The 25,858-nt window shown below is 41.1% G+C and overlaps 1 protein-coding gene across 8 annotated transcripts in view; it reads left to right on the top strand.

The window, feature by feature from the left end:
* Positions 1-25,858, top strand: part of GNB1 (G protein subunit beta 1) — a 60,183-nt gene that overhangs the window by 20,942 nt on the left and 13,383 nt on the right. For all 8 annotated transcript variants that reach the window (XM_072977633.2, XM_072977635.2, XM_072977634.2 and 5 more), the window contains exons 2-4: positions 15,554-15,661; positions 21,843-21,881; positions 25,412-25,518. In XM_072977633.2, coding sequence (XP_072833734.1) covers positions 15,605-15,661; positions 21,843-21,881; positions 25,412-25,518 — 203 coding nt within the window. In that variant the 5' untranslated portion in view covers positions 15,554-15,604. The remainder of the gene's footprint in view (positions 1-15,553; positions 15,662-21,842; positions 21,882-25,411; positions 25,519-25,858) is intronic.

Raw genomic sequence — 25,858 nt, 5'->3', positions numbered from 1 at the left:
TTAATCTTTCAGATTTTTCTTATGAGGTCATCTGCAGCAAGCTGTATTTAATTGAACAGCCTTCCCAAAGGGAAATTCACTTAATTATTGAAAGGCTGGAACTATATGCCTGCTCCATGTATCTGTCCAGTCTATCATTTGGAAGTATCCCACTAGCCTAGAACTGAGGAGCTTTTACAGCTTTGACAAATGTCTGAGCATCCTGTGGTGTTTAAAACATGTGCTTGACAGTGATGAGAAGCCTACAGCCAAAAATGTGATTGAGACTTCAAATCATAGTGCGATTTCTCTTTCTCTATTTCTGTTGTCTTTATTTTCTACTCCATCTTCCCTGCTATTTCTATTCTTCATTTACGGTAATTCCTCTTTACCATTGCTCTTTACATGTTATTCTTCACTTCTCTAAGCTTGCTGTTGTGGGTCTAACTACTTCCATTTTTTCCTGTGACCTTTGACCTCTAATGGCAGCTAGGAACACATGCCTTGCCTTTATTAGAGTGCCACTACCAAAGCTTTCTTTGTGACTTAAACCCCCCCCCCCCATTACAGTATAAATTGTAGCCCATTCTGTGAACTTAAGTCTAAGATGCTTAACATTGTGTGTCTTAACCATCTGTAACTGGAGTACCTTAAGCTCAGAAGCCTTTAACTTAACTGGGCTGTGTTCATTTTGAACTTACGTAGATGAGATAGTTTCAGTGGGATCAATTGACAGAGCCTTTCATGAACAGAAATACATGTCAGTGAGTGAAATTTGTATTGAAATCGGGCATTGAGAATTCTCGCCTACATGCCAATACCCGTGGTGCCCTTCTAACTTGCAGCTGCTTTATCAAATGGCTTGTGTTGGAACACTTGGCAGAAACTAGTAATTTGGAGAACTGGAATGTACGCAGCAGGGCCTTTCAAAATGATCTGAGAAAGCAAAGAAATTAAAAAGTACTTCTTTGTTCAAAGACAGCCCTTCTGTAGCTCAGGGGGAAGAAAATCTCTCCAGCTCTGTAACTCTTACAAAAATAACTTGGAGGTTATTACCCTTCAATTTCAAAGTGAAAGTAAATGCTTTTGCAGTCAGCCATGTATTTTCCCAGAGGAGTGGAGGAAAAGCTAGAAGAGGAGGAGTCTCGTGGTTAAAAAATGAAGCTGATGTTTTTGAGACACTAGTAGGGATATAATTTTTATTATTATTTTCTAGATGGTTGACAAGGGACATCTGTGAAGAAATACAAAATGAATCTGAATGTAATATTTATAGTCAAAAAAGGGCAAAAAGCTGTCGGGTCCTTTTACACAGTTTAAAGGCCAAAGGTGGGAGATACGGGATATGAGTCTTCACCAGGTTGGGTGTGACAGAGCTGGGCATGGTGCTGAAGAAACATTATGAGTTATTTTTAAAAAATCATGGTCAGGCTCGCCTGACCGTTGCGCTAATCACAGAAGCAGTCCCACCAGCTCTTCCTTGCCTCTTCATGCAGCTGACTGTTCAACAGCTGAACAAGGAGACTCTCCATCCCACCTTCTTGCCAGAGTGGTTGGCTGTTCTGAAAGGCAGGAAAGAGCCAGCCGGGCTGCTTCCGCAATTAGCATGATGATGAGGACAATGATGCCCTTGGTGCCAGTTTTCATAATTCCTATCCCAAGGGATAGGAATACAGTGGTGCCTCGCTTAGCAATGTTAATTGGTTAAAAAAAAACATCGCTATGGGAAAACATCGCTAAGCGAAACACCATTTCCCATAGAAATGCATTGAAAACCAGATAATCCGTTCCAATGGGGACGGATTACCGTCCTTAAGCGAAAATTGCCATAGGAAACATCGCTAAGCGAAACGCGGTTCCCCCATTGAAATGCATGGAATAGGTTTCAATGCATTTCAATGGTTTTGACAGGTTCATTTTCGCTATTTTTAAAGTGTCTTAAAATGTTCAGAAACTATTTAAAATGCTTGGAATCGTTAGTGCACCCTGTAAAACCTTTGCAAACTTAATTTGGCTTTGTTCTGAGTCTTCGTTAATTTTTGGTGAATTCCCCCCCCCATTGGAATGCATTGAACTGTAGGTTTGACATCTTAACAATGTCAATTGGTTCCCCAAAAAAATCGCTATGGGAAAACATCGCTAAGCGAAACACCATTTCCCATAGGAATGCATTGAAAACCAGATAAGCTGTCAAACCTACAGTTCAATGCATTCCAATGGGGGGGGAATTCACCAAAAATTAACGAAGACTCAGAACAAAGCCAAATTGACAGCTTATCCAGTTTTCAATGCATTCCTATGGGAAATGGTGTTTCGCTTAGCGATGTTTTCCCATAGCGATGTTTTTTTGGGAACCAATTAACATCGTTAAGCTGTCAAACCTACAGTTCAATGCATTCCAAAGGAGGGGGGAATTCACCAAAAATTAATGAAGACTCAGAACAAAGCCAAATTAAGTTTGCAAAGGTTTTACAAGGTGCACTAACGATTCCAAGCATTTAAAACAGTTTTTGAACATTTTAAGATACACTTAAAATAGCGAAAACGGACATCGCTAAGCGAAAAGGGGGACCTAAACTGTCATCGCTAAGCGAAGCAAGGTCCCGAACATCGCTATGAGAAATTTCCCCATAGGAAACATCGCTAAACGGAGCGCAAGATCGCTCCAAAAACCTCATCGTTAAGCGAATACATCGTTAAACGAGGCAATCGCTAAGCGAGGCACCACTGTATGAATATCTCATGTCTAATTCTCGTCGTCATTTTAGAACTGCAAAGCTGGAACCTAGTGTAGATTATTCAGTCCAGCCCCTATCAAGGAGGCCCAGTGGGGTGTCGAACTCCCATCCTCTGGCTCCCTAACCAGATGCTAAAACCACAGAGCTATCCAGCAGTTCCATCTTAATGATAAGCTATGATTGGGGGTAGGGGCTTCCAGGTAGTCTAAAAGTACTTGAACGCTAGGGGTGCAAGAGAGAAAAGAAAAACAACAACACTCCATAGAGTACAAATTCAACTGTTGGGTTCACTAACCACCATTATTAGATGGGTTCATGGATTCGATGAGTTCCTGGAGGATAAGGCCATTGGTGATCCTTGTGGCTTCGTGGGATGTCCAGGATCATAGGCTCCAGGTGCAGCAGGCTCAGGAAAGGGCAGTTGTCACGTTTCTCAGTGAACTTCCTGAAAAAATCTGATTCAAGGAAGTGGGACATGCAGCAGTGCTGTAGTTTTTCAGCCCCTTTTTTTCTCATTGGTACCACTTTTTGTTTCCAGGTCTAGCTACCTAAAAGAGGCTTGATGTCTTTCACCTTGGGTTGCTGTTTTCCTGTGATATAAAGCACCTAGAATAATGAGAAGTAAATAAAACATATGGTGGTCACTGTTACAATGATAGTTGGGTCAGAACTAAGAAATAAGTAAGAGGAAGATCAGGAGTAAAGTATTATAACTAAAAAGTCCAGGAGTCTTAGTATATGCCATAGACAGGGTAAAACTACCGTCTGGCACAGTGTTATACTGATTTTTAGAGATTCTTTGCAATAAATACATCGTGTCTTCAATTGCTCTGGAAACATGCAAATATCTGAGGACCTCTATTGCTGCTCCAACTTTCATATACAGAGAAAATATATTTTTGAAAGGAATGTGAAAATTACAAGCTGACTGTAAGGGTAGGTCTAGCTGCAGGCAACCAGAACAGCTTCAAAATGCCCGGGGCATTGTTTGCATCAGTCCTTGAAGAAGTATATTATTTATGCTTTCTGGCTTTTCTTCAGCGACAGCACACGGTGGTTGTCTTGTTGCTTAACCTGGGGGCTTCCTCAGTTGTCGTACTAACATTTGCATTTGGCTTTGGCAACGATGCTGTCAAATTTCACAAAAGATTGGTTTCTTCAGAAATATTTGTACAGTATTTCTTCACTGCTGTGTCTTTGCCTGGTTTTGGCAGTGACCTAACACAATTGAGGGCCTTGATTCTCCTTGCCCTCAATCTCATGATTGGTGGTGTAGCAGAGCAGCCAGCTACCTTCCTGCCATGTTGGAGACAAATCACTAAATGGAGTAAACTTGTGCAGGGAACATATGCCATGCCATATATTTGAAAATATGGGTGAAAATGAATGGAATTTTTCAAGGTGCCTCCTCCCAAAGGAGAAACAGTTCTGGTGTAAGAAAAAGAAGTGCCACAATAAAAAAGCCCTGTTTCAGATCTTCCATCACATGAGTGTTCAGGGGTACTTAGGACGTCTCTCCTCCTCCTCCTCCTCTCTCTGTCTCTCATTTTTTCAGTATAGCGATGTGCTGACTGTCTTTATTAGTTGTTCAGAGTCTTAGTAAGGCAGCATTATTGGAGGCACATTAACTACTACAAAGCGCTATAGAAATTCTTGTGGCACCTTCAGAACGATATCCTGTTGAGAGCGGGAAACCATAAATGCCCCACCTCTCACTGCACAAACAGGAGATTGACCCTGCTCTTTTCGGTGGGGGGTTAAACTTGCACAAGGAGGCCGTGCTGACAGAAAGCGCTACTGATAGTACAATGGGGTATGTAAACAGAGCAATGGGAGTCTAGCCTCGCAGATTTCTTTTAACATGCGTTTTCGTGGAGCCACTTCCACTTCTTCAGTCCTCAGAATAAATACAGCTCATTGGATCAGTCCCGCCCTTAAGCAGACGGCACCAAATGCTTCCAGAATCAGTTTAAAAGCTGAGTTTTCTTTGTGTTCATAAAAATCCACATTATCTTCTTTAGGGAGCCTGAGGTAGATAGCAAAGTTTAAATCAAGCAGCAATAATAAAGGCAACCAGTGGAGGACACACACACACGAAAGTGCTGGCTAGCTCAGTGATTTCATCATCTGGCTGCGGAGCGAGAGGTTGGGAGTTCAATTCCCCACTGTGCCTCCCTGATAGGGACTGGACTCAATGATCCATAGGGTCCCTTTAAACTCTGCAGTTTTAAGATTAAATACAGGATCAGAAAAGTCTCCAAAAATTGAGGAAAACAAAGCAGATCGAGGTTGTGCAGTATCCACCATTTGATCCGTTGAACCAAGCTATGGAGATACCTGGATGACAGCCAGTTGTACAGATGGCTATTGGTGTAAGTAAAGTCCTCAAATCCTTCAATCTTCCGCCTCCTGAAAGTGAGATGACAAAGCCAAAGCCGAACAGAGCATGCTGATGCATTGCCAGTAGAAGCGTCTCTTTAAGAGCTTTCTCTCCTTTCCTCTTTCCCTTAAAAAAAAAAAAAGCAAATCCAGAGTGATATTTTTGGACATAAATATTTGAGCCTTGTTCTCATCTCTCCACAGTAGTTTCTAATAATGATGATGCTCCACTCCTCTCATACTGAAAACGTGACACTTCAGATCTAACGTTCTCCAGTATCACAGAAAAATAGTATTATATTGGTTATATCTTAGATAATTCCTCCATTTTTTGTTTCATAGTTGATAATGAATGAAGAAAAAAATGTTGAGACGTCATGAGGTTTTTCATTCCTGTATTCTTTTCTTGGTTGTCTCCAGATCTAAGTTTAGAGCCAAACACATAGGTAAAGATTGTAATATCTTTCAATAATCCGTTGGATAGTTTCAGTTAGATTAATATAGGCAGTCCACTTATTAACCTAGTAAATACAGGGAAGTGTGTGTTCTCCTTAAAACATGTTAAAGAAAACAGTGAAGTTTTCACTTTTTGTTCTTGGAGTGGGGTCACGTCATGCTCAGGCATGCTACTTTTCAAAAGGCACGTTGAGGTGGCACCTTTATTTAGGACAATCAAGGAGATGTCAAAAAAATGTCCAAGCTTTTGAGAATACTTCCTCTTGGTCAGACAGAAATAAGTGGCTAGAAGAGAAGGGGAATAAGTTGGACCTTATTGTCTTAGTATCTAACGAAGGTGATGAAGAAATGGTAGAACAGCAGTATTAAATTTCACCCAAGGCAGCTTATTGAGAGCTGAATATTTGGGAAGGCGTAATTATCCATCTAGACATAATTACTAGAGCCTTTTGTGACTTTCTGGTTCTTTGTTAGGAGAACTAAATGGTCCTGCAGTCTTAGATAATTATTCCTTCCGGCGATAGTGTTTCAAAGGGGTGTTTAACATTTCTTCCTTCTCTTGGGGGATATATTTTTTCAAGAGAAATATTTGGCCCTGGGGGGGGCAACTGTTTTTTAAAGCCTGTGTTATAGAAGAGGTGGCAAGACTACACAGAAGAATTATACCAGAAAGATCTGGATGTCCTGAACAACCTAGACAGTGTGGTTGCTGACCTTGAGCCAGACATCCTGGAGAGTTGAAGTCTAGTGGGCCTTAGAAAGCATGGCTAACAACAAGGCCAGTGGAGGTGATGGCATTACAGTTGAACTATTTAAGATCTTAAAAGATGATGCTGTTAAGGTGCTACACTCAATATGCCAGCAAGTTTGGAAAACTCAGCAGTGGCCAGAGGACTGGAAAAGATCAATCTACATCCCATTCCTAAAGAAGGGCAGTGCCAAAGAATGCTCCAACCACCGTACAATTGCATTCATTTCGCACGCTAGCAAGATTATGCTCAGAATCCTCCAAAGTTGGCTTCAGCAGTATGTGGACCAAAAACTCCCAGAAGTAGAAGCTGGATTTCAAAGGGGCAGAGGAACTAGAGACCAAATTGCTAACATGTGCTGGATTATGGAGAAAGCCTGAGAGTTCCAGAAAAACATCTACTTCCGCTTCATTGACTACACAAAAGACTTTGACAGTGTAGACTACAGCAAACTATGGCAAGTCCTCAAAGAAATGGGAGTGCCTGACCACCTTATCTATCTCCTAATAAATCTATATGTGAGACAGGAAGCAACAGTTAGAACTGGATATGGTTCAAAATTGGGAAAGGAGTACGTCAAGGCTGTATACTGTCTCCCTGCTTATTTAACTTATATGCAGAATGCGAAAGTCTGGACTAGATGAATCCCAAGCCAGAATTAAGATTGCCGGAAGAAATATCAAGAACCTCTGATATGCAGATGATACCACTCTGATGGCAGAAAGTGAGGAGGAATTAAGGAACCTTGTAATGAGGGTAAAAGAGGAGAGTGCAAAAAACGGTCTGAAGCTCAACATCAAAAAAACTAAGATCATGGCCACTGGTCCTATCACCTCCTGGCAAATAGAAGGGGAAGATAAGGAGGCAGTGACAGATTTTACTTTCTTGGGCTCCATGATCACTGCAGATGAGGACAGCAGCCACAACTCCTGCTTCTTGGGAGGAAACTGATGACAAACCTAGACAGCATCTTAAAAAGCAGAGACCTCACCTTGCCGACAAAAATCCGCATAGTCAAAGCTATGGTTTCTCCAGTAGCAATGTATGGAAGTGAGAGCTGGACCATAAAGAAGGGTGACTGCCAAAGAATTGATGCTTTTGAGTATTGTGGTGCTGGAGGAGACTTGAGAGTCCCCTGGACTGCAAGGAGATGAAACCTATCCGTTCTGAAGGAACTAAACCCTGAGTGCTCACTGGAAGGACAGATCCTGCAGCTGAGGCTCCAATACTTTGGCCATCTCATGAGAAGAGAAGACTACATGGAAAAGACCCTGATATTGGGAAAGTGTGAAGGCAAGAGAAGGGGATGACAGAAGACAAGATGGCTGGACAGTAAAACCATAGTAGAAAATCTTTTATTGTTCATTTGTATTAGAAATTATTGATCAGGTATTCTGTGATGTCATCAGTGTTCTTGTAGATGTGGTAGTTTCATTGTGTTTTTTGAATGAGAGTTCCTTTATTCCTGTTCTTGGCAGGAGCAGACACCCAATGCTTTGCACTAAAGCCGTAACTGCCTTGAAAACCTTTGTCCTCTCATTGCAATGTTTGTGGTGTCTGTTTAATTTCATTTAAACAAAATTTATAACTGTTTGGATTTCTAGGATCAAAGCCAAGAAGCATTACTTAGCTTCACAAATATGGGTTACATTTTTATTTGCATAAGATTGTTAGCGATAAATAATTAGGGCTTAATTTCATTTTTGTTAACAAATAACTTGGATTTTGGTAATTGGCATGGGTTTCTCTCAACTAATTCTGTTCATTGTATGTTTAATCATTATGTGACCTATCAGTTTAAATATGTATGCTTTATTAAATCCAATTGGCATTCCATATCCGTGTTCTATTTCTGAGAAGAGGTAGAAGGTCTATCTGTATCTGTTCTTATTATTGAATCTGCACAGGCACATTGTGGTGTACTTGGAGAGAATATGCCATCTGACAGCCAGGAAGACATTAACCTGTGCTCAGTCTTTTGCAAGTAATCCTTTAAATACTGATTCAGGTTTGATTTTCTGTCAGTAGTCACATGTTTGAGTGCAGAAGTTGGCTTTCCATTACAAGAACGGGGGGGGGGGGGGGAAGTAACTTGGAAAACCTTGAGCACTGAATCGTACTGCAACATGGCAGAAGCTTTAAAGTTACTGGCAATAGAATTGGACATGGGCTTTGCTTCTAAAAAGAGTCTCTTTGTTGCATCTCACGTGAAAACTCTTAGTCTCTCTCTTTCTCAGTGCCAGGAATTGATTTACTGAGTAATGCGGCTGCTGTCGGTAATGAAGGGTTTGCCTGAAATCTCACCCTGCTGAAGAACACATTCTTGTTAAACTTTTGCTTTTCAGTATTTGTACCATGAGAAACCAAAATCCTGGGCCTTGTTCAAATATTACAATGTGGTGGAGGAGTGGAATGCACAAAGTGACTCATGCTTTCCACTTTTATTGCAGTTGCATAGGGCTCCATATGCTTCTGGAGCGCCATCATCTTCCCACAACAGGGAAGTGTGTTAAAGTTACTATGGGGGTGGGGGTATGGATGAAACAACATGAGGGGGAGACAGAAGTGAGAATACATTGTACACCCACTTTGGACCACATGTTGTTATGGTAAAATAAAATTAGGATTGTGCTACACACACAACAACAACAACAACAACAACAACAACAACAACAACAACAATAATAATAATAATAATAATAATAATAATCTATTATTTACTGTTTCACTAGGTTTCCTATTCCCAAGGTGGCAGTAATACGAATAAAGCTATACAAATCAATATTAAGATTTGAAAGAAAAAGCAGATAAAAACCAATGAAAAACACAATTAATTAATTAATTAATTAGATTTATACCCCGCCCCTCTAGACCATGTCTACTCGGGGCGACTTACAACATAAGGGAACTATGGCACTATACACAATGATTACATTAAAAGATGTGAAGATAAGGTATAGAAAAATCAAGGCCTCTCTAAACATCTTCTAAAGACATTATTATTTAAAAGTACTGGAGATGATGTTGCAAATATCTTTGACTACTGGAGCAAACCAAAGAATTTCAGAAGATAATTTTTTTCTACATTACAGCAAAGCCTTTGACTGAGAAAGCCATGGATTGCTCCAAAAGAAATAGCTTTCCCTCAACTTTTGATTATCCTAATGCCTCACCTGTACTCTGGAGAGGTAGCTACTTGTTAGAACAGAATATGAAGAAACAGAACGGTTGAGATGGGGGTGGGGAGTGTATTTGGCATCCCTGTCTGTTCAATTTATATTCAAAATGTATGTTATGGAAAACTGGAATACATTCAGATGGAGGAGTAGAAATTGGTGGAAGAAATACCAGTTCTCTGAGGTGTGCAGATGACATCATTTTCTACAGAAAGCAGCAGTTACTTGACACAAGTGATGGTGAAAGAAGAAAGTGCAAAAGCAAGACTGGAGTAGAACATTGAGAAGATAAAAATCACAGCTAGAGAAGAATTGCATGACCATGAGGCACTGTGTTAAAGATTTTCTGTACAACGGTTCAGTCATCAGTCCAAGTAGAGACTGCAGCCAAGCACCAGAAGAAGACTGAGACACAGAAGGGCAGCTGTGAAGGAACTGAACAATACCGTGCTGTTCAAGGATGCGTCCCTGAAGACCGAGATGAAGAGAATGAACAGGCTGTTGTATTTTGGAGGCATCCTAAGAGGAGAAGACAAGGCTCATTGGAAAAAATTTTAGAAGTCGGGAGATGGGAGAAGTTGAAGGCAACGAGAAAAGAAGACCCAGTAAGAGATGGATTGACTTGATAAAGGAAGCCACAGCCTTCAGTTGGGGTGAACCAAACAGTGCTGTTAGCAATAGAGCTGTTTGGAGCTCTCTCATTCATAGAGAGAAGCCGCTTGATGGCCCGTAACAACCACCAATTTTTTAAAACAAAACAGATTTGTGTAAGTCCGCACCTTTCACAATTGCGGCTTCTCAGTCTCATGATACTGAAGCGGGAAAGACTGGTCCCTTGGTTGCCTATCCCATGATCTTGCTTTAGGGGTGTGTGCGTCTAAACCTAAAGTAGACTGCCTTGTTTGTACAGCAGGTTGTTCTTTGTGTGCCACTGCGAATGGTATAGGCTACTTACTAGTTTCACTAAGAGGATTTAAAGCAGACAGCAGATTAGATGGGCTTCTAATCAGGTGACCTTGTAGTGAAGAGCCCTTAGTATGTTCGCCAGCATACTGGTCATTTTAAAAATTATTATGAGAACCGTCAATACATAAAGCAAAAGCATGAAGTTATAGATACTACAGAGTCTTCCATTCTCTAAATTATTATTCTGTTGAATAACGTTTTCAGGCACACGACTGAATGAAGTTGCAAACAAAATTCCCATTCTTATAACAAACAGTGGAGGTTCGCCTTCTACTTTGTAAGAGTAGATGGTTGATACTTATTTTTCATTTCCTTTTTTGCCTTCTGCAACACAGGTTTAAATCTCCTTGCACAGCTTTACACCATGCCAGGCTGATGATGTCATCAAGTATAGCTGTTTTTTTGGGGGGCGGGCATTAAAATGTTTCTGGTACCCTTCTCCTCCCCCTCCCCCAGCTGATCGGTAGTGGTAGCAGCCATTCTCAGACATTAAAGACCCCACACCCATTCTGGGAGCTCAGACGTCTTCCCCAAGACAGAAGGAATACCAAGAGAGCCTTGGAACTTGGGGTAGGTTTTGACCTAGGAAGCTCTGGATACTTTGATCCTAGGCTCCCTAAAAGGCCATATTTCCCCATAGGAGTCTGCCTAGTCTTAAGGTCTGCGGGGGACAGCCTTTCTGTCAACCCTGTCAGCATCAGAGACATATTTCATTGGGAATGGCAGAGGGCTTTCTTGACAGCTCCTCTCAGGTTTTAGAAATCTCTGCCATTGAAGACTAAGATGGATTCCATTCTGGTGCCTTTTTTGCTAGCAGGAAAGTTCTGTGGTGTTGTAAGATGAACATGTTGTCAGCATCATAACTTTTGCCCTCACTTTATTTTCTTTTTTTTGTGATTTGATTTGTAGAAAAGATCAAAGCCTGCAAATAAATCAAATTGTGTTAGCATTATTAGTTTTTAGGCAGGTGGGACATGAATAAATACTAGTAAGCCAAACCAGATAAGCGAGCTGTAGTTACTAGTCTGCGGATGATTTTAAGCAATATTTATCCTAGTCTGACAGGAGGCTAACCTTCAGGATGTCCGTGATGCAGAAGAGGGAGTTTCTACCAGATGAAGTTGTCGTCTCCTTCCAGATGATGTAGTAGAGGAGCAATGGGGTGACACGGATGGTTGGCCAGCCGTGTTTCTGAGCTGACTTTGGAGGAAAAGATTTTCATTGTTCTGCTGCTCTCACAGGCATTGTGTGTCGGCAAATAAGGATGGAAAATCCATCTCTGCTAGCTCACCTGCATGGGATTCTCTGCACTTATTTTTGGCTACTCAATATGTTGCTAAATGCAAGGCTCTGCTGCATTCTCTCATCCTTTGTCATTTCTTGGTAGTCCATTTGATATCTCTTGTCAGGGACTCTGTTTGGGCTTTAATCCTGTTGGCATTCACTATCCAATTTTGCTGTTACGATGGCAGAAAAATTCAGAGACTAAAACATTGGTCATTTTAATTTGCAATTACCGTATTTTTCACACTATAAGACGCACTTTTTCCCCACAAAACAGGGGGGTGGAAAGTCTGTGCATCTTATGGAGCGAAGAAAACAGATTATATTATCCTGTTTTCTTCTCCTAAAAAATTGGTGCGTGTTATGGAAAGGTGCGCCTTATGGAGCGAGAAATACGGTATCTTAATTTTGCTTTTTTTTTTTTCAACATGTGAACTTCATCTAGCCAAATAGTGACTTTTAGTTGTAATATGATTTGCTACAAACATTCTTGAAAGAAATATAAGTGTGGTTTTATATGCCGTTGTTAAAGAACTTGTGGTAAAGGTGAATCTCTAGCAGGGATGGTAGAGTAAGGATCCTTTTCTTTTTAGAGTTGTAGTTTAATAGAGTTGCAGAGGGAGTCCAAAGATCTCCAGTTCCTGGCCAAAACAGGTGGCCTAAAGCTCAAGTATCATGGACAGATGGCTATGCAACCTGTATTTAAAAATGTCCATTGACAGAGTGTGTACCTCTTTCTGAGAGAGTTCATTCCGTTGTTGAACAGACAGTGAGGGCTTTCCATCAAAAGTTCCTGTTTTTTTCCAGATTCTTAACCTTGTTAGTGAGAAGGATTTGTTAAACCTTATCTTCTTGGCAGAATTGTTTCCTACTTCCCCCACTTTTTTTTAACCTGAATATTTTCCACTAGCATTCCATGCTCCAGGTCGTGGATCTCTCTCCAGGTACACACATCCTTTATAGTGCAGAGTTACTTCCCACCTCTTGTTTAAGGCTGTTCTGACATAGTTTAACTCTTGGTGCAGTAGGTTCCAGTCATGAGTTTCAGTCCCTCAGATTTAGGCACTGCCTATTAAATCATATTTGTCTTCCTGTGTTAAGACTGCATACTCATCTTCTTTGGTTCCCATGCTCTCTGCTTTCGAGTAGACATTGGAAATCATGATCCGTTCCTTTTAAGTTGCTTCCTTTTTGTCTTTCCTCAGCCATTGATGGGTTTCTCTGCTAGTTCAGGGTACTTCGCCTACTCTCCTTGTTCCCTGTATTTGACATCTCCTTGTCCTTTGGAATAACTGTCTTCAATAAACTGGTGGACATTTCTATACCAGGAGATACTGTCAAAGCAAAGACTGGCATTGAAATACTTTCTAAGCTTGAAAGTGTAACAAATATGCTGTCACAGCCATCTTACCTCGAGGTTGGGTGAGACAGCTCCTGTCATATCTCCTTGGTGGTCTTGTACTAGGACGTGAGTGGTTACTGCTGCCTTTTTCAATTTTAAACACTGAAGAGCTGCCTATGGCAAATTAAAAAGAACTGATGCTTGTATTTGCTCTGGTAGCATGCTATGTCCTGTTGGGATGGTGTACCTGTTAAACATGGTACGCAGATGGTCAGCCAATGGCTTCCTCTCTCCCCAACCCTCATTGCAAGGTGTTGTGAAACAGTCTGTTGTCCAAGGGGACCAGAATGGGTCTTTGAAAGGACACCATGCAGGTTTCACCTTAACTGGATTTGAATGAGTAGATAAGCTCAGACGAGAGATTATACAGACTTAACAGTGACACTCCAACTCAGAGCACAGACGGTTCAGATCCACTTATTTCCACATGAAAATCTCACCAGGAGTTTCTGAAATCATAGGATTTGGTGCGGTGAGTATCTTTTGGGCACTAGAGGAGAATGGGCAGTTACCGTATTTTTCACACCATAAGACACACTTTTCCCCCCACAAAACGGGTGTGTGTGGAAAGTCTGTGCATCTTATGGAGCGAAGAAAACAGATTATACTTTCCTGTTTTCTTCTAAAAAATTGGTGCGTCTTATGGAAAGGTGCGTCTTATGGAGCGAAAAATACGGTAAATATGTGAAGTACTTGAGCGGTATCTAGGAGTTTGTAATGTTTGTGACCTAATCATGATGTTACTAAAAATATGAAGTTGTTCAAACATGATATTCTCTGGATTACATGGCTCATCTTGGCTAGTTTCGTGAATGAATGGCTTATATCAGTGTAATTTGTTTCTAAGCCCAGTCACTTGGATGTTCGTTTTAGTAATACTGTACTAGTGACAGCATTTGACTATGGAGTGTTCCTTATACTGTGAGACCAGACAGTTGCTTGATGTGGATGTTCTTAGATGTTGACTTATACCTATGGCAGAAGTTGAAAGCAAAGTTAACCCAACATAGTCCCACACAGACAGCATAGTTGCAGCTCAAGAGGAGGTACCATGTCTTTATGAAGCCTGGCTTGGGGAAAAGCAGGAAGAGAAACAACATTGAGTTGCAATGAAGAATCTGTGGTGCTGTTTTGCAAATAAGCAATGCAGAAACAACTTGAGATGCCTTAGAACAAAGAAGCAGCAGGAGTATCGGGTGTAAAACCATGACTGAGCCATATGTGGTTTGGATGCGTAGGAAAGCTCTTCCTTGTTCATTAGGGGATTTTAAAAGTCTGCTCTTGGACCTTGTCATGGATCAAATTTTATCTGGGAGAAGTATGTCTCATCCTCATTACCGAGGAGCTGGTAGAGAGACAGTTCCATAAATATGTAAAAGTGCCCATGTGGCACTGGATGTCTTAAGTGACACTATCACTCTGCTTTCTTGAATCAGGAAATGGGCTGAAAAATCATGTCTAAGTGTTTGTATCTCGGTGTGCGTTCTGCAGTTGGACTTCCAAAGAATTAGGAATTTGTTTTGCAAATGTTGGATTAAGAACTAAGTGCTGTTTTGCTTTGATGATAGCTATTTAAAGAACCCTAAAATGTTTCCATTAACGCTGTTGTGTTTTAAGTTTTTAAGATGCCAAATGATTTCGCCTGTAACATGATACTTCTATGTAATTTCTGAATACAGGGTCAAATACTTTTCTCATGCTTCCTTTAAATTGTTTTTAACTTGGTCATGCTTTAATATAATCAGTTCTGGTGTTTCTACTTGGATCTTTTTAGTTAATTTTGTGTGCTGCCTTGTGTCCCTATTTTGGGATAAAGGAAGAATATCAATTAACTAAATCAATCATCTTTGCAAAAGAGATGTAAGCTGCTGAGACTGCAATTGCTTACCCAAAATGTAAAAAGGCACTGAGGTCTTACATTAAGAAAATTGTAGGACTGAGATTTCCTCTGAGTTTGAAATATTTTTCACACCTTGTACCTTAGCAGTGTGGATGGGATAGTATTGATGCATATGTACTTACCAAAGTATAAATCTAAAATCTCAAGCTGGAAGATTTGCCAATTTTTAAACTTTTCACCAATATTAGCTGGAGCACAATAAATTGGACACAGTAGAGAAAGTGGGCAAATTTTCTTTATTTACATAGAACTTAAAACTAAGCTTTCCTTGGCTCAGTTGTTATAGTGCCTTGTAATGGAATCTCTCTCTTTGTGTGTGAGACAGTGTATGAGTAGATGCATGTATTATAACTCTAAATAAATACATAAAGATATAAGTATTGACCAAAACACTACGTAAGCAACTTGGAAGTATCACAGATCATGTCTGCAGTACTATATTACATATTTGGGCTTACTGTTAAGTAAGCCTGGATAGACATGTGTAAGTCTTGACTCTGTTTTATGTATTTGTTTTTTTCCAGATTTTTGAGCAACTGAGAGGTGTCAGAGAGGCACACCTTTAGTACAGGAAGATGAGTGAACTTGACCAGTTACGCCAGGAGGCGGAGCAACTGAAAAATCAAATCAGAGTATGTATTAAAAAATAATTCCAAACTAGCCAATAAATCTGTATTTAATAAAACAGGAATCTAGATGTATCATATAACAATAAAATGGAAGAAAACTTGTTGAAAAACAACTGTTGAACAGCAGCTCATATTCAGCATTTGCCCTGTTGCTATTTCATAATAATTACTATCTACCGTCCTAATTTACTTTGGGAAGTAAACTATGGCTGGCTTTTTGTGAAAGAGAAATTGCAGGTGATGTTAACAGTGACTTACAGTCTTTAAGATGTATATAGCCTAATGCATTTATTAAAAAGGCTGCTATAATCTGACTTCACTGTGTGTAAAAGAGAAAGGTGTGCACCACGAGTTTGGTTCAAAAGTCCTCCAGATAACAGCTACTGCTTTCTAAAAATACCAAAGTCCATCAGAGAGGTTGGGATTGACAGGGAAATGACATTCAGGTTAGTCATCAACCACTGCTGCTTGGCCCACAATACTCTCCCCCCTTACAATTGCCAGGTAAGAATTCAATGGAGACAGAAGTCACAGCTGGCAAAAAGTCCCTGTCAGGATTGAGTTTTTTGTGTAGCTCAATGGGGTTTTTTTTTTTTTTTTGGTCTCGATTCTTCCTCTGTGACTTATTGACAGGGACGGGACTTGACCCAATAGGGTCACTTCCAGCTCTAAGATTTATAACTAGCACTGCCATGCCTTCTTCATTTTATCCTTTGATGGTTCGTTTTCTTGTGAACATTTTCATTTCATCTAACAGTGCGAATGGTGTGTTAGTTAATCCTCACCCCACCCCAGCCATCTAGAACCTGCTGTGTCCTTCTTTTAACTTCCCATTTCTTCAACTCTGTTTTGTTCACTTTCTGTATTTCAAGTATGTGTATTTGCTCAAATATTCTTTCAGTATGGGTAAATACACACATGCACACTTAGATTCCATGTCTTCTTTTCCTTGCCACCGTCTCTTACTTGCTCCTTAGTCTTTTACCTGCTGTGCCTTGTCTTTTCTCTGGCATCCTTGCCCCTTAGTTTCTCTGCCTTCTGGGACTTCTTGAGAAACCCACCCCTAGATAGTTTTTATTCCAGCCAAATTGACATTATGCTGCAGGCGATGAACTGGAGAATGGCTTCTCTTGAGCAATTGAATGTTCTGAAACATCGCATCCAATTCAGACAATCAGTGTCAAATAGTTTACCACCACAGTTTCAGTGTTATATTAATAAGCCTCTCTAAGTCTTAAGTTCAACCCATTATCTGCTGTCACGGCACATCATAGCAATTTGCGCAGTGTAAATAAGTTTGATGTCTTTCATTCTAGTCAGAAGTTTACACAGCCTCTGAAACTAGGCCATCTTGTTGAACTGGCATTAAAATTATAGGTCACAGAAAAAAGTAAACTGAAGCTCATGTTGGCTGAGTTGTGCATGTCATTTTGTGTGGTGTTGCTTTTTTCTTCTTCTGAATGCATCACCCATTTTACAAATCTGTATTTCAAGGGGTAACTTTATTTCAGGACCAGGTAGTTTCATTTTGTAAAGGTTTTAAACAAAACAAGGCAGTTGGCAATTGTAGCCACATAAATAAAATAGAACATCAGCCCAAAGAAACTGTAAACAAAAATACTCAGAGGCCTTGAAGCATTATGTTTCAACACTCTAGATTGGTAATTGTATTTTATATCCTGCTTTTTTCCTATACTGAAATTCAAGACAGCTTTCAACAAGACTAAAACAGTTAGAAGTAAAAACCCACAAAGGTTATATTAAGCTACAGTCAGATTGTAGCATTAAAGCACAATAGAATGAAAATCTGTTTTTAAAATTGCCTATTCAAATAGCACAGCAGTATTCTGTTGAAGCCCTTACCTTAAGCACCCCATTTTTGGCCAGTAGCCTGCTGGAATTCAAACATTACCTGCTCCTAGCAGGACAGTAGACAAGGAGTCCCAGAGCCTTGAGCTGCCACTGAGAAGATCATCTTCCTTGGAATAGGAAAAATGAAAGTAGCAAAAGAAGCTTAGCTAGAACTCCATGTATTGCTATTACATGGGAAGAGGACAACAGGAAAGAGGGAGGTGGCTTCATAAGGCCACTTAAAGCCTTGTGTGTGCTTATGTGTTTTAAGTTCTCAAGCCATTATGACCACTCTGTTTCACGGGGTTCATGTTTACACCCTAATTTGTTCCACATGCCGGTTATGTACAGCTGAATTTTCTGTCAAATTATTAAAGACAGAACAAAATGTCCCTCTTTATTAAAACCTGTTTTGGTGAATGCTTCATTTATTAGTGCTTTTGAAGTAACCCCCTGCCCCCAGAGGTGGTTGTTGTTATGTGCCACCTCCTACTCATGGTGACCCTATGAATGAGTGATCTCCGAGAATGTCCTCTTCTCAAGAGCCCTACTCAGCTCTTGCAAACTCAAGCCTGTGGCTTCCTTTAGGGAGTCAATCCATCTTGTATTGGGTCTTCCTTTTTTCCTGCTGCCTTCCACCTTTCCCAACATTATTGTCTTCTCCAGCGAATTCTGCCTTCTCATGATGTGCCCAAACCAAGTAGGACAGCCTCAGTGTCTGCATTAACAGAGAACTAAAATGAGTTCTTGCCAGAACATGGGCAAGAATCTAGAATCCTGCACTTGTTATTCTAGGTTTTGTGTTCAAAAAACTTGGCTAAATCACACAAATTTGTACATACATTTTGCCATGTGGGAAGTTACAGTTCAGAACACAACACAATGTCAGATGCATAACGCTGGATACAAAAGCGCTAATCCAAGAGCTTTTGACAATTACAGCTTCTTTCATGTTGGTTTTAATTTAAATTTATAGGTTGTGGTGTGTTTTTAATGACCCTGCACATTCTTAATGAAGGTGCTGAATAATGCTTTGTTTTTACAAAATGCGAGTTAGACCTTCTCAAAAAGAAGCCTACATAATTATTACGTATATCATCCCTTTGCCAAGCTGAAGAAACAATGTACAGTAATGTGAAATCCCTTCATATAAATGACTGTTGTAGGATATCTCACACACTTATCTAGCTGTTGTATATATAGCTGGTTGAAGAAATGAATACCGTTTCTCCCTCTTTCATTAATTCCAAATTTCTCTCTAAACATAATGGAGGTTTTTGGCTCTGGAGACTGGATACTTTCTGTAATGCGCTTTCCTGTGAGGCTCTCTGTTTAAAGTAAGAACAAATAACGTCACACTGTTTAAAACGTGTTCAGGAAGAAAGAGCAGACCAGAGGTTTCTGCCCGTCCCACAGTTTTAACCGAGAAGAGGCATTTCATGTAGCTGTGGACCAGCTTTTCTCAACTTTAGGTCCCCAGATGGAGTTGGGCCACAAACCCCATTATCCATAGCCAGCTGTCATAGAGATTATGGTGGTAACAGACCTACATTTGAGGGTTCAAGGTTGGGAAGGACTGCTGTTGGCGTAGGACATCAGTTGTTTATTCCCGTTTATTCCAGAAACAGTGAAATGGAGACTTTCTCCCTTTCCCCGCCTACTACAGTAGCAAGAGCCTATTCCAGAAGGTTTCTTAGTCCCCCACAGCTTGTTTTCAAGGTGTGTGGCAGGCGCCAGAGGGAGAGAGGCCTGCCCGTTTAGGTGGAGGCAGTGGGATCAGGCAGAAAATATGCCATTGGATCATTGCAGTAATTCAGAATAAACCTTTTCTGTACTCACCACGCTGAATGTAGAATAGATGCAAGGGTAGTTCATGACATTGAATGCCTGTAAGGAGTCTTGGGCCTTTGTGGTCTTGCTTAGTTTGCCTCCTTCCTGATTAAGAATTTATTCTTCATTTCTACTGCTCAGTTCTCCTGGTCTGCCTCCCATTTACGCCACATGGCCCCACATGCTTCATGAAGGTTACGTTTAGGACTACTGGCATATTGAAGTCTTGTCACACTCCAGGGTTCTCCATCCTCCTGAGTCTTGAAAAACTGAGAGTTGCTGGGCCTTGCCAGCACCGAATGCCAGGGGAGGGGAGAGCCGATCATGACATGGCAGCAGGTGGAAGCAGAATTTGACGCAACTAGCTGCCAGTTATTGATACCACTTTGTATGCACACTTAATCCCTGTTTGGAAATGACTACCTCCTTTGCCACAGGGATTACCTCGTGACAGGGAGTTCCATAGTTCAGCTTTTCCCTCTGGTAGTATTTAAGCCTGTTCATTTCCTGCAGAATTTGCAGGTCTGATTGGACAAAGTGGAGAAGGTTGCTTGGTTTATTTTCTTTTCCTCTGACCAGTATGCCTCTCAATGTATTCTTGCTCATTTTCTGTCATATTTTTCCTTTTCTTCTCCCTGTGTTCCCCTTCTATCTCAGTGGCTTAGGCAACTGGTTGTGGAGTTAGAGGTTGGGAGTTCGGTTCCCCAGTGTGCTTCACTCCCATGCTGTCTTCCAGCTCTGCAGTTCTGAGATGATGATCCCAGATATAGCTTCTTTCATCCTTTCTCCTTCTCCTGTATTCCTCTCCTATTAGCTTCCTATTACTGTCCCCCCTTTTTCCCCATGCAGTGGGAGAAGATATCCTGGTGTAGGTAGCTCCTCCCACGCCCGCTGGCTATGCACGGCTGGGCTTTAGAAAGGTGCCTTTCACAACAGGCACATGATGCCTGTCTTTGTGACCAGCTGCCTGTTCCGCGTGCCTCTCTTTGGCTGCAATAGAGACATGGAAAAAGTGGGACTCACTTCATTAGTGTACGCTGGGAAGCCGACTGCCATTTGGCCGTGTTTCAAACTCTTTCTCCTCTTTCTGACTTTGTAAATGAGTACCTGTTTCTATTCTTTCTAACTTTAAAACTAGGCATTTCCCACTTCTCTCTTCATCCACCCCATCCACACCCGTTTTGCTTTTTCATACAAAAACCACATGCTTGGGGACAAGGACTGACTCGTTTGTAACACTTTGTAGATGCCTTCTAAGTAGTAGATGGTGGTGGTGATGATGATAATCATTTGCTTTAAATATGTCTGGTGGGGAGATACGGACAGACATCGTCATTGTAAGAATGTGGAAATAAGTTAGGTTCAAAGCTTGGCCTGGAGAAAAGGGCATGATGGCTGAAACCAGTTGTAAGATGCCACTGGGTTAGGCTTACTGATTTAGCGGGCATTTGGCGAATCAACTCCTCCATACATGTCATTGATTGAAATGGGCCCACTCTAGTTGTGACATCTAGATCTAAAAAAATATACAGAATTTTTCTATAGGGGAATGTAGTGAGTGTTATCAGTCATTTTGTATTCTGGTGCTGCTGGGTTACTTAAAATAGTTTTTTTTTCTATATTCCCTTCCATATTGCCTTAATGTGTCCTTGTTCATGCAGAGGTTCGGTCTCTTGTCCACTGCTCGTAATGCATGCATTTGCATTCCGGCTGACCCTTAGTGGGTTAAGGGAGATTACTGGATTAAAATCTTCTTTGCACCACTGAACTCAGCTACAGAGGTCCCCCAGTGGCAGACCAGCTACTTACAATAACAAGGTGTAGTTTTGGAAGGCCAGTTATTTATATAATGGTTGTATTAATATGAGCAATACAGCTTCATGACAGTCCACAAGAGACCGTGGATAGAAAGCTTGGACCAGAAGTCAGGAGACCTAGGACCGGTTTGCCCATGAAAACTCAGTGTGCGTGGGAATGAGGGGAGCCTCTTAGATCTGTTTTGTCATCTGTATTTCTCCTTTTGAGAGAGCACAAGCAACTTGATGAAACTGAAATAAGAGTTGCGCTTCAAGGTTTTGCCGTTTGGAGTTTCTCAGCAAGCTTTTTTGAACAGGAAGCCAAGGCCGCGCAGCTTCCCAGGGAGTCCTTTCTCCTGGTGAGCCACACCTCATTGGCACCATCAGGTGGAGGAATTCTGGGATGCAGAAGTCCCAAAAAATCTGAATGGCATATCCCCAGATGAATGAACCAAAATTTGCCGTGGGTTCCGTATTGCAGGTGCATGGTAGTTGCTGATCATTTGTCTCCTTAGGGTGCATGCCACTTGTTTTAACAGTCCGGGGGACATGCTTTCCCTTCAGCGTTGCTTTTGAGCATTGGCAGCCCGTATCTAAGGATACGAAGTCTACCTTCTTTATGTTCGGGAGCCTTTGTCGAAAACTGCCTTGCCCCCTCCACCTTCCTTCTCTCTGACGTGTTGTCTCTTTGTTCTTTCTTTTTCCAGGATGCTAGGAAAGCATGTGCCGATGCTACGTTGGCCCAGGTAGGTTTCGTCTTGTCAAATAATATTTTCTTTTTGAAAAATCGCTTACATAAAGATACAGTTGTTAGTGTTTAAGCTTCTTTAGTAGGAGTGTTTCATTCATCTGATAGCTTTGTAGGGTCGCCTTTTGGGGTTATTTTTGTGGCGAACTGCTAGATAGCTCAGTGGTTTAGGCATCAGAGTTTGAATTCCCCTCCATGCCTCCTTGACAGGAGCTGGACTTAACGATCCATAGGGTCCCTTCCACATCTGCCATTCTAAGATTATTATTATTATGAATTGCAGAGCTACAGATTATTATTTTTAGCGTAAATGAAAAGCTTCAGTCCAGAATCTTATTATTGTTACTCTAATTGCCCAGGAGTAAAGCCTCCTTAAATCATCTTTCGTTGCCCCTGAGTAGAAAGGGGTATCATGTTACTCTGAAATGCAGCTTGCTGATGCACATATATTTGCAGTATCTTAACCACGGGGAAGGAAATGGGGATGAGATGCATGGGATCACTACTTCCTGTGCAGGTCTTAAACACAATCAAGCCCCACACTCAAGCTTTCTTCAGTCATTAAGGAAGCATTGAGGGATTTGAGTGAGCCCCACCTTCTCTATTACACTGAGCTGCATGAAGGGTGGGAAGTTGCTCTGTCTGGAGGAGCCTCTCCACCTGGGCCAGAGCCCAGGTGGGTCTTGGGGGGGGGGAGTCTTGGCACATGTGGAAAGGGCTACTTGAACAATTTAATGATTTCAGTTCATTTTCAGTGGCTTTAAACTATTAGAAATTCTTTGCTGTTCTTTTCTTGCCTATACCCTGCCCTGAGATTTTTGGCTGTAGGGCAGGCTATCACCATTTCCTTAAAGAACTTAAATAAATCTTGGTGCTGTCCCATAATACAGTACAGTGGTGCCTCGCTTAACGAGCGCTTTGGTTAACAACGAATCCGCATAGCAACGATTTTTTGCGGTTGTTTTGCGATCGCATTGCAATGTTTTAAATAGTAAAATATCGCTTTGCGATGACTGGTAAGCTGTTTTGCTTACCGATTTTCGCATAGCAATGTTTTTAGAACAGTTGATCGGCGGTTCCAAAATGGCCACCAGGTAAATAAAATGGCTGCCCGCGGTGTTTTTGCCCGGATTCCTCACTTATCGGGCAGCGAAAATGGCGGCCGTATGGAGGATTTTCGCATTAAGGTTTTTTGCCCATAGGAACACATTAAACGGGTTTTAGTGCATTCCTATGGGCTTTTTTTTTTTTTTTTTGCATAGCGCCGAATCCATATAGCGATGATTTTTGCTGCACGGATTATTGTCGCTATGCGGGGCACCACTGTACTTGCTTGCTTGGTGAATAGAAATGGTCTGTCCGAACTTTTGTACCTTGGAGGGAGCATCTGAAGTTTTATGCTTCCGCACCCTGGCATTGTGAGACACATTTAGCAAAACTGATCTAGGGAATGGCAGTGTTACTCTGTTGCAGCAGAAACAAGAAAGAGTCTTGCAGTATCTGGAAAAGGTCTGAGTTCTTGTATTTATATTCTGACTTTTTTGAACATAAGCCCAAGACTTTGGGGAGCAAGACGTAAAGAGTGTCTTTCCGCTTCTTACTACAGCAGTCCAAGACCTATTGTTCCATTTTGACTTTGGTTGTTCATTGCTTGTCCATGGAATCCTCTTCTGCCAGAGGCTAAAGTGAAGTAGTACTAGAGCAAGTTGGAGTTCGGTGTATTGTCTCAGAAACACTGGTTGCTGATGAGGTAGTCTCAGATATTTTGTCTCCCCTGGCCAGTCTCCAAGACCACCTTTTAGCATAGCCTCTGAGAAACACTGACTGAATGCCGAAAAAAAGAAAAAAAAAATCAGTGAGTGAACAATTTCTGTCTTCTACCAGTGCTGTATCCAGGAGTCTGGACCCTGAGAGTGGAAAAGGAATTTCAAGAATCTGATGTGTAATTGAGGGATGGTAATTCTAAATCTGAAAAGCAGCCTGTACCCCCCTAGCTGCCTTGACAGGTTTCATTAGGAAGCAGGAATGATTTGTGCTGTTTAATTAACTGTGTTTTATAGAGACAGGAGATATGCAGATTCTTCTTTTTTTAAAAGAGGGGTGCTATAAACTTCCATGAATGTTATTGCGTTTTGCTATAAAAACAGACTTTATATTTGGCCACATCTGGAAAAATATGTTGAAACCTCTCACAAAAATAGTTTCTTAGAAAGCATCCTTAGTTTAGTCAAAACCTTGGTCAGAAACACCTTAAGGATGTTTTTAAGGGTTTCAGAGCACAGGAGTTTCAAGGGTAAAGGCCACTTTCATTAAATAGATACATGAAATACCTGAAATGATAATCGTAACATATATCGGAACTACATGGGTCCGTAGAAGGGAAATCGGGAAGTGGTTTTCTACAGTGAAGTCAGAAGGCCAAGCGATACAGAAAGTTACAAAATGGAAATTGGAATGCATTTAAAATAAAAGCAAAAGATCTTGTTCTGAAAACTAAAAGGTGGTGAGGAAAAAAGAAAACTAAAGACTAAAATAGGCCATTGCTAATTCTCAACTGATAAAGAGACCTTGGTATCAAAGTTAAGTTAAAAATATACACAAGCGAGCGCAAAGCAGTTAGTTTAGTGGGTTAAGTTTGAAAGAAAAGGGGCCACAAGACTTGGTTAGTTTTGCTGCAAGAGACTAATATTGCTACCTCTTTAAGGGTCACAACGCAACCCTATTGTTGTTGCGTTCCTCCCTGGTGTCGTTGGTGTAGCTGATGAGTCCCAGCCTCCCTCGGCTGATATGAATAGGGTTCCCTTGCCTTCCCCTGGACGTTCCGTTGTTCCATAGCCTATGTCGCTTTCAGGGGCAAGCGTATTGCATGAGATGCAATTTCTTGGGTAAAAAGTACCCCTAAAGAGTCTTCGCTGCAGAAGAAAAGCATGGTTTTCAAGTTTCTTCTTCTAACTGTGAACTTTTCTTCCCTCTTTTGAATGGTACAGCTAGGAAGCACTCCTCCCATGAAAGTTTAGTACTAGACGCACCACATGCAGGCCTTTCTGTTATTGCAATTATTTTATTTTGTTCTGTTTCTGCAAGATGGGTCTTGGTCTTGTGGTGGATTCTCATTATGAGAACTTTGAAGGGTGGGAGGTTGTTCCTGTTTCCCTCCTGTCATCATTTTTTCCCTTCTTGAGCTATATTACTACTGTTGTTTTTCATTTTATTATATTGTTTCATTTTACCTATTATTGTTAGCCAGCCAGAGTAGACAACTTCGGTCTAGATGGGTGGGGTATAAATTTAATAAATAAATAAATAAATTGCTCCTGCGGAAAAACCCCTCTAGTGAGCATCTGCAGACTGAGCAGTTATGCAAGGCATCTTGATGAAGCCAGTGCAATAGAGCAGCAGATCTGAAATGCCCCAGTAGGGATGGGTGTTCCTTTTGTCCTTTGGCCATCAGACAAGTTCTTTTAAGAACTTAACCTCTTAACAAAGGCACGTGTGGCTGCTCTTTACAAAGAATGTGCTCCCATTTAGATCACAGCCAACATTGATCCAGTGGGCCGTATTCAGATGCGCACCAGAAGAACACTGCGGGGACACTTGGCTAAAATTTACGCAATGCACTGGGGAACTGATTCCAGGTGAGTCTTCTTGCAACACCAAGACCATTTAGCTTCTAATTCTGTTTCATTAGATCTTCCTCTACTGTAAATAAGTGTGACATTTTAGATGACCACATCTTGAATCTTTCCTTTTTCCAAAAAGTCCAGCAAAGCTGGAAAGAGGGACCAAGAAAAGAGAAGAACACACAGGGGCCTACCTAGAAAACCCCTGTATTTTGATTGCTACTTTGGGTTCATGCAGCTAGTGGCCAAATCGTTACTTCTGGCTCTTCCTTCAGCCCACCTGTTTACTGTTTGCCTTGATATATACGTGGCACATCACAGAAGAGCAGAAACGAAGAGGCTTGTCTGAAGGAAT

This window comes from Pogona vitticeps, chromosome 7 (assembly GCF_051106095.1).
Source record: "Pogona vitticeps strain Pit_001003342236 chromosome 7, PviZW2.1, whole genome shotgun sequence".
Taxonomy (NCBI): Eukaryota; Metazoa; Chordata; class Lepidosauria; order Squamata; family Agamidae; genus Pogona; species Pogona vitticeps.
This window is presented reverse-complemented; position numbering and strand designations above follow the sequence as displayed.